General features: G+C 40.5%; 1 protein-coding gene across 1 annotated transcript in view; it reads right to left on the bottom strand.

Moving 5' to 3' along the window:
• GANC (glucosidase, alpha; neutral C) overlaps positions 1 to 9,714 on the bottom strand; it is a 63,378-nt gene that overhangs the window by 23,106 nt on the left and 30,558 nt on the right. The window contains 4 exon segments of the mRNA XM_010848015.1: positions 637 to 780; positions 2,800 to 2,879; positions 3,750 to 3,876; positions 6,970 to 7,205. Coding sequence (XP_010846317.1) covers positions 637 to 780; positions 2,800 to 2,879; positions 3,750 to 3,876; positions 6,970 to 7,205 — 587 coding nt within the window.

The raw sequence follows: 9,714 nt of genomic DNA, 5'->3' as shown, positions 1-9,714 counted from the left end.
GAAGATAACAAAGAACCACAAATATATAAGGGCAAGTGACTGCAAAGATTTTTGAATGTGACTGGCAAATGGAAGACAATTCTACCACCTTCCATTGAGAAGGCTAAGTACTTAAGGAAGGCCTTCTACATTTAGAAGGTATACATACTGAAATTGTGTCTCTGTGTTCTAAATCTTACTTCCCTGGTATGAACATAAGACTTGCTGTATTTAAACAGCAAATTTAAAATTTTAAATTGTTTAAATTTAAAAATTTTCACAATTTAAAACCTGTGAAATTTTTAAAAATTTGTTTTGTCGTTGATGTATTTATGCACAGCCTACTTCAGTAAAAGGTTTGAGGGATTATCTAACGCTCCTTACTAATGGTTCCTGTCAAGGAAGATGTTTCTATGTTATCATTAATCTCACAATATCTATGAGTTAATCAATCGATCAGGTTCCTTATAGAAGGAAAAGACGCAAAGGGAGAAATAATGTTTTATATTGGCTACAACCTGATAAGACCTATGACAGTTGACAGAAAAGACACACAAAGAGAAATGAACAGTATAGTATGGTTGTTACAAAGCAAATGACTTTCAGCCCCAAAGGTAGGGCCTGTGGATCCAGGCGGCTGCTTTTTAGATGTCTTACCTGATAAAAGCCATAGATGTTGTGAAGTTCCCGGTGCTCCCAGTTGCCGTGATGAATGGCATTCTTCTGCATGGTTTGCTCTGGGCCTTTAAAGACAGAGGGCTCATTCATGTCGTTCCATATGTGGAGGATGTCAGTAGATCCCTAGGAAGTCAATCTTGATCATGATAAAACTCCTACAGTGATAAGATTAATATGACAGCCGGACCTAATCCTCTTTCCTACTCCATTTACCTTATTATTTATTCTGTTTATTATCTATGCTCTGTCATCTGCTAGAATAAAAGTTCCACAGGGCAAGGAATTTCGTCTGTTTTATTCACTGATAAATCCCAAATACCCAGAACAACCTGAATAGCAGAGGGTTCTCAGTAAGTACTTGCTGATGAATGAAAGAGCGCTGTGCTGTATTCCCATATCACCCACAAGTCCATTCTGAGACCTCCTGGAGAACCCCTACAGGACAGGTTGTGAACGTTCACAATCAGGTTCTCCCTCATCTGCTCCGACTGTTACTAGGGGCAGTTAGAGCTGTCCATGAAGAGATTCTGCCTTCCCTCTAGTACTGTGAAGGGTTTGACAGCTAAGATACCATTTGTCAGCAGGATCTAGAGTTTGTATCCTACAGAGAATTGTTTGACTTAGAGTGAAGGGGCTGTTGAGTCATCCAGTTAACACGGTGCTGGAGTCCCTTTATAAAAATCCCTGGTCTCTCAGCATTTGATTGAATAGTTACAATGACCAGGAGTCTCTCAGGCAGCTCATTCCAGGTTTCTGAAAGTCTTGCTCCTTGTAATATTCTCTCACAGGGACCAGGCTGTCTTCTGGGATACCAGAAAATACATCTGCTGCCTTCCCCACGTGGTAGTCTTTCAAATGCCTGGAGGAGGCTTACATGTTTTTTTCTGACTCTTTACTTCAAATTCTTTCTAATCACGTATACTTCAATGAACAAGGCTGTATAGGTTCCAAGTATTTAGCTGCTTTGACTGTTCTTTAACACCCTCTAATGCAGCGGCTGGCAAACTTTTTCTGGAAGGGCCAGATTGTAAATATTTTCAACTTTGCAGGCCATACGGGCTCTTTTTTCAGTAACCCAGTCCGGGTATAGTTATGTGCCAGCAGCCATAGACAATAGGGGAACAAGTGTGTATGACTGGATTGGCCCAATTATTATTTAACCCTGCTCTAAGTTCTCTTCTTTTTTTAAAAAAACATTTATTTATTTAGTTGGCTGCATCAGGTCTTAGTTGTGGCACACGGATCTGCACTGCCTCACGTGAGATCTTTTGCTGTGGCGTGACGGTTTACATGTGGGTCTTAGCTTCCCAACCAGGGATGGAACCCACATCTCCTGCATTGCAAGGCAGATTCTTAACCTCAGGGAAGCTCCTATTTCTATATCCTAATACAGGATGCTCAGAAACTAGAGTCTAGTGGTTAAGAGCCAGGCTTGGGAGACAGTTGACCTAAGTTAAAAATCTTGGATTTACCACTTATTAGATGGGTGAATTTAGCAGATTTTTATACTTGTCCATGCCTTGATTTTCTTGTCTGTGGGATTAGAGTTAATTACAATTCCAACTTCAAGGAGTTATTGTGAAGATGAAATGGTATAATGCACGCAAAGTGATTAGCACAGTGCTTGGCACATAGCCGTACTCAATTTATATTAATCATCATTCTTGTCACTACCACCATTGGTTGAAAACAGTTGTCTAGATGTGGCCTCTCCAGTTTTCTCTGTGATTTTTATAAGATTTTAAGAATTATTATTATACCTTACTTTCAATGTCATGTTATACTCTGAAAGATACTTTCACATATATCATTATCATTTTTAATAATACCATACGAAGTAAAAATTTCTCCAATTTGAAAATATAATAAATCTCTATTATTAAGTAATTTGGTATATCATACAGTCTATCATAATGAAAGTCAAAATCACAGCTTTTGTGCATTTGGTAGTTCATATGGTGCCTCTCCTCATATGCCATTCATATGGCACCACCAAAATCTGATATGTGGTTGGCATCCCTGCCTCTTCATATAAGTATTATTTATCAAGAGCTACTCAGTGAAGCAGAGTAATTCTATTTAGTCACTTCTTTCCTTCATCCTTCCAGGTAACTAGGAAAGGGCAAAGGAATAAAAACAAACCTGATAAACAGAGAAAGCGAAAAGACTAGAATACCACTTTCTGACTCTGGGGTTGGTGAAATCCAGGTAAGAGGAGAGACCTGCAGAGGCAGAAGAGTAGATAGCCTGTTAGGAACAGTGATCCTCATGGTAATATGTAAGATGAGAAAGCTGGGTAATGAATGAGTGCCTTACAGCAAACGTAAAAGATAGCCAATACAGAAGCATAGTCTGGTGAGAAGCTAATGAAGAAGTCAATGCTGAACTCCAGTGACAATCACTAGTCCTCTCAGACCCAGAGGGCAGGGGAATGCCAATGAACAAGCATCAGGATGGAGCCTATCGTTCACTGATGGCCTCAGACAGCCCCGTAAGGATTATGGCAGATATCCTGGAGTGAACCCTTTGTTCTGAATGAGGGCAGAGACATGTTTATAAGTGGTACAGGGAAAAGAGGAATGCATGGGGTTTCTCCATTGTGTGTGAATTTGTGATAGAGTGCTATCAGATGATAGACTGGTAATTCCCTTTTGTCTGTGAGGAGTTTGTACCAAGGCTTTAAATTAATGATTTCTAAAATGAAGGCTTCAGAGTTGTCAGGGGCAGCTGAGATCACTCATGAAAGGCTGTAAAGTCAAACCTATGGGCTGTTGAGGCAAAAAAGAAGCACAGGGAGAGACATGCAGGACTCTTCTTTCTTCCTCTTCTTCTGTTCCAATTCTCTGGCTTTTAATTTTTATTTGCTAAGGGAAACAGCATGTCACTGAGGTTTGCTTATTTTTCAATCATTCACTGACTTATAAATGTATACAAAGAACATCAGACCAGGTGTTAGATGAAAGATATAAAAGATGATAATACCTTTAAGGAAAGGCACCTAAAATATAGCATGTGACATCTATAAGAAATTAATGCAGCCTTCATTAATTGGGGCTAAACAGTGGGTATCAGGTGAAAAAATGACATCTTACCAGGCCAGCATACACCTTCAAAGTCTCCTCCTTCATGATTCCTCACAAAGAAGCCCTGTTCTTTGGCCTTAGCATACACTGAGTAGTTGGGATCAACCTTGATGTGGGGGTCACTAATGACCACAAGCTGTCAGGACATAAAAGTTTAAAGATCTCATCAGTTTCACATAAGTCATATGTTCATTTATATGTTTTCATCATAGTTTTGGAGTTCACATTTTACTCAAAACAATTGTGTTGTGCTTAGTCACTCAGTCATGTCTGACTCTTTGCAACCCATTAGACTGTAGCCCATCAGGCTCCTCTGTCCACGTGATTTTTCAGGCAAGAATACTGGAGTGGTTGCTATTCCCTTCTCCAGGGAATCATCCCGACCTGGGGATTGAACCTGTGTCTCCTGCATTCAGGCGGATTCTTTATCTGCTGAGCCATTGGGGAAGCCCATAACAACTACTATTACTGAGATATTTCAGACACCAGTAAAATCCTGTCACCTTTCATGTGCTCATGGGAATATAAATTGATATCAAAACCAGGTCTATTCTTTTTCACAGTGATTGCTGTCCCTCCAATACATGTTCTAAAGATCACATTTATTAAGATTCTCTCTCTCTGTGGTGCTGAGTGCTTTACATAAGGATTAAGTAGGCAAGGTCTCTGCTCCCTGGATACCTAAGAGGCTAAGATAACACAAAAGCAAACATTAGAGAAAAGAGAATTATTAAAAACAAACAAACAAAAAAAACCCAAATCCAATGGTACAGCCATATTTAGGAAGGAGTGAAGTGTTAATTGCTCAGTCACGTTCAACTCTTTGCAGCCCCATGGACTGTAGCCTACCAGGCTCCTCTGTCCACAGGATTTTTCAGACAAGAATACCAGAATGGTTGTCATTCCCTTCTCCAGGGCATCTTCCTGACCCAGGGATCAAACCCAGGTTTCCTGCATTGACAGGCAGATTCTTTACCATCTGAGCCACCAGGGAAGCATTTAGGAAGGAGGTTTGAAAAGAGCTATGATCAGAGCCCCATGTCTTTAGCATCTTTATCATCTCTCCTTGCCCTTCTAATACCATCACTTTCACCTACTTGAGGGCATCAAAACCATCTATTTGGCTAAAATAATCTTCTAAAAATCATCCTTCATGTCTGTTAAAATCTACTCTACACACTGAAGTTTAAATCTCCATTGCTAAAAAACTTTTAAAATATTAAAATGTGGTAAGATATACATAACATAAAATTCACTATCTTGACCAGTTTTAAGTGTACAGATAAAGAATCTGCCTGCAATGCAGAAGACATAGGAGACCTTGCAGTTCAACAGTGCATTCACAATGTTGTACAGTCAATGTGTACAACTCTTTTCATCTTGTAAAACTGAGACTCTATACCCATTAAAAACAACTTCCCATTGCCTCCTCCTCTCTAGCCCTTGGCAACCACCCTTCTCCTTTCTGTCTCTATGATTTTGACTGCTTTAGATATTACAGATTAGTGAAATCATATAGTATTTGTCTTTTTGTGATGGGCTTATTTCATTCAGCATAATGTCCTCAAGGTTCATTCATGTTGTAGTAGCATGTACACAAACAGCCTCCCTTTTAATGACTGAGTAATTTTGTATCATTTGTATATACCACATTTCCTTTATCCATTCATCTGTCAGTTAGCTTTTAGGCTGCTGCTGCTGCTGCTGCTAAGTCACTTCAGTCGTGTCTGACTCTATGCGACCCCATAGACGGCAGCCCACCCGGCTCCGCTGTCCCTGGGATTCTCCAGGCAAGAACACTGGAGTAGGTTGCCATTTCCTTCTCCAATGCATGAAAGTGAAAAGTGAAAGTGAAGTCACTCAGTTGCGTCCGACTCTTTGTGACCCCATGGACTGCAGCCTACCAGGCTCCTCTGTCCATGGGACTTTCCAGGCAAGAGTACTGGAGTGAGGTGCTATTGCCTTCTCCAAGCTTTTGGGCTGCTTCAATAATAAACACCAATAAATGTTTATTAATTGAAAGATTAAGAGTTAACAGCATTGGCTCTGAACATTTGTAAAAGGCCTGGGGATCAACAGAATGGGTTGAAAAGGCAACTTGAATCTCACAGATAGGGACTGAGGGATCTGTTCACGAGATATATACGGGATTCTTCCCTTTTTCCTCTGTTTTTTTTTTTTCTCCTTCACTCTTTTCATTATTGCCATGACCACCACCACCACCACACCTGCATTATATACTTCCCAGTGCCATCTCCCTGTCCTCGTTTTCTATTTTAGTTCTTTCCTTGGCCATATGGACAGGTTGAGTCCATCAGGGAAGCATGCAGGAAAAACAGTGTACTAAAGAATCTGACTTCATTTCTGACCAACTGTTAAGAGCTTCAAGCCCCACCACATCTTCAGGCCCTTTACCCTTCTGCCCAGATCTGTGCATGCTGACAAAGCCCTGATGCTTCCTTCTTTGGGGCCAACAAGAAGTTCAAACCACACAAGCCCTAGTGCATGCACAGGAACACTCACCCCAGTTCAACACTGTAACCACTTAAAACCTGAGCCTGTCTCCTTTCCCAGCTCTCTTAGGCCATTTTCAGAGGAGCTTGGGAGCAGCTCTGCACCCCTAAAATGCCTCACTATGGGACTAACTAACCTGTTCATACCCTTTTGGTGCCAGTATGATATCATCAATCTTGACATCAAATCAAATTTTGTGTGAGGTGCACCCATCACATTAGTAGACGCTGGTCACAATGAATGGAACCGAATGGTAGGCCCCTTCATCCTTGTGGGGACCTAGACCCACTAAGGGAGGGGTGGATAGCGTTATCTTTTCACAAAAGCTTTTCTATGATCACAATTACAGTTACACTTGAAAGTACTATTTTCCGGCCATTTTTTTAACAAGATGGTTCTCGTTCACTAATGTGCCAAGGCAACTTGAACATTTTTAAATGCTCTGCAATGAAAAGGTTCAGAATTCTGTCCTGTGTGTACATGCATGCTAAGTCACATCAGTTGTGTGCAGTTTTTTGCGACCCCATGGACTGTCACCTGCTAGGCTCCTCTGTCCATGGGATTCGCCAGGCAAGAATACTGGAGTGGATTGCCATGCGTTCCTCCAGGGGATCTTCCTAACCCAGGGATCAAACCTGCGTCTCTTACATCTCCTACACTGGCAGGCAGGTTCTTTACCACTTGTGTCACCTGTAAGCCCACTGGCTTATTTTACCTTACGTTTGTTGCTCCTGAGCAGATCTTGCATCCTTTTGGGGTTTGGGAATCTTTTCTTGTCCCAGGTGAAGTACCTCTTGCCCTCTGTGTGCTCTATGTCCAGCCACATGACATCATAAGGAATGTTATGTTCATCAAATCCGGCATCCACTGCCTTTACATCCTGTTCATCTTCATAGTTCCAGCGGCACTGATGGTACCCCAGAGAAAAGAGAGGGGGCATGGCTTGTGTGCCTAAAAGGGGGAGATGACAACTGAGCCAGGAACCACCACAATGATAACTGTACATTCCTGAATATCTACAAGGTCTAAGCACTGAGTCTCACACTTAGGGCATCAAGAAGAAAGCATTTTGTTGATCCATTCATCTTTTTTAAAAAGAATTAGCTTATTTTTGGTTGTGCTGCGTCTTTGTTGCTGCACAAGGACTTTCTCGAGTGGTGAGTGGAGGACACTCTTCGTTGCACTGCACGGGCTTCTCATGGCAGTGGCTTCTCTCGTTGCAGAGCACAGACTCTAGATGCATAGGTTTCAGTAGTTGTGGCACGCAGGCTTTAGTTGCTCTGCAGCATGTGGAGTCTTCCTGGACCAGAGATCGAATCCATGTCTGTTGCATTGGGAGGTGAATTCTTATCCACTGTACTACCAGGGAAGACCATGTTTATCCATGCACTTCTGATGAGCACTTAGCATGTTTGCACTTTTGGGCTCTGGTAAATAATGCTGTAGTGATCTTTGGCATACAAGTACCTGTTCAGTCTCCATTCAGTTCAAGTATATATCTAGGAGTGGAACTGCTAGATGAATTAGTTAGGGTTCTGTAGAGAAACAGAATCAAAAGGATATGTATATATGTATTTATACATATACAGAGAAAGAAAATGATCGATTGATCTTAAGGAACTGGTTCATGAGATTGTAGAGGCTCCTAGCTTTGGATTCTCCAGGTAGGCCAGCCTGGAGAACCAGGGAAGGGTTGAAGTTGCAGCTTGAATACAAAGACAGTCTCAAGACAGATTCCTTTTACTTTAGGGGATGTGTGTGCTCAGTCACTGGGTTGCATCCACGTCTTTGTGACCCTATGGACTATAGCCTGCAAGGCTCTTCTATCCATGAGATTCTCCAGGCAAGAATATTGGGGTGCGTTGCTATTTTCTCCTACAGGGTATCTTCCCAACCCAGGGATCGAACCTGTGTCTCCTGTGTTTCTTGTACTGCAGACAAATTCTTTTACTTCTGAGTCACCAGAGAAGCCCCTCTTTAGGGGGACACCTCAGTCCTTTTTTCTCAAGGTTTTCAAATGATTGGATGAAACCCAGTCACATTACAGAGTGTTAGTCTGCTTTACTCATAGTCTACTGATTTAATTATTAATCTCATCTAAAAAATACCTTCATAGTGACATCTACACTAGTGTTTAACCAAATATCTGGGCACCATGACTTGACACACAAAATTAATCATCATGCTGGGTCATATGGTAATTCTATGTTTAGCTTTTTGAGGAACTGCCAAACTGTTTCCACAGCAGCTGACCATATTATGTTCCAATCAGTAATGTATGAGTTTCTAATTTCTCCACATCCTCACCAACATTTACTATTTTTTTTCTCTCTCTTATTTTCTGATTTAGCCATCCCAGTGGGTTTGAAGCAGTATCTCATTGTGGTTTTAATTTACCTAATGCTGTTGAGCTTCTTTTCCGGTGCTCGTTAATCCATCTGTACATCTTCTTTTGAGAAATCTCTATTTAAGCCCTTGGTTCATCTTAGAGTTAGACTGTTCCTTTTTGCTGTTGACTTATAAGAGTTCTTTATATATTCAGGATACTAGACCCTTATCATATATATGATTTGCAAATATTTTCTCACATTCTATAGGCTGGCTTTTCACTTTCTCGATAACGTTCTTTGACTCACAAAAGTTTTTAAAGAAGTCCAACTTGCAACTTCCCCGGTGGTCTGATAGTTGAGACTCCCTACTTTCACTACAGAGGGTGTGGGTTAGATCCCTGGTTGGGAAGACCCCACATGTCAAGTGGCACAGCTGGAAAAAAAAAGATCCAACTTATCTGTTTTTTTCTTCTGTTGTTCATGATTCTGGTGTCATAGCTAAGAATCTGTTGCCAAATCCAAGGTCATGATTTACCTGTTTTCTTATAAGAGTTCTATGACTTTAGTTCTTATATTTATTCCATCGATTGATTTTGAGTTAATTTTTTGTATATGGTGTGAGATAAGGGTCCACCTTCATTCTTTTGCATGTGGATATCCAGTTGTCCCAGTACCATGTGGTTAAGACATAATTATTTCTCCATTGAAAGGTCTTGAACATTTATTGAAAATCAATAGGCCAAAGATCTATGGGTTTATTTTTAGACTCTCAGTTTTATTCCACTGGCTTATATGTCTATCCTTATGCCAGTACTACACTGTTTGGATTACTTTAACACTGTAATAATTTTGAAATTAGAAAAGTGTGAGTCCTTCAACATTTTATTTCAGGATTTTTTGGCTACTCAGGCTCTTTGAAATTCCATATGAATTTGAAGATCATTTTTTCTATTACTTAAAAATGATATTGGATTTTGGCAGGGATTGTAGTAAACCTATAGATTGCTTTTAGTAGGACTGCCATCTTAATAATATTAAATCTTCCAATCCATGAACATGGGATTTCTTCTTATGTATCTTGGCCTTTGGTTCAGGGTTTTTTTTTGTTGTTGTTGTTGTTGTTTTTTTGT

The sequence above is a fragment of the Bison bison genome, unplaced genomic scaffold, assembly GCF_000754665.1.
Source record: "Bison bison bison isolate TAMUID 2011002044 unplaced genomic scaffold, Bison_UMD1.0 scf7180017864259, whole genome shotgun sequence".
NCBI lineage: Eukaryota > Metazoa > Chordata > Mammalia > Artiodactyla > Bovidae > Bison > Bison bison.
This window is presented reverse-complemented; position numbering and strand designations above follow the sequence as displayed.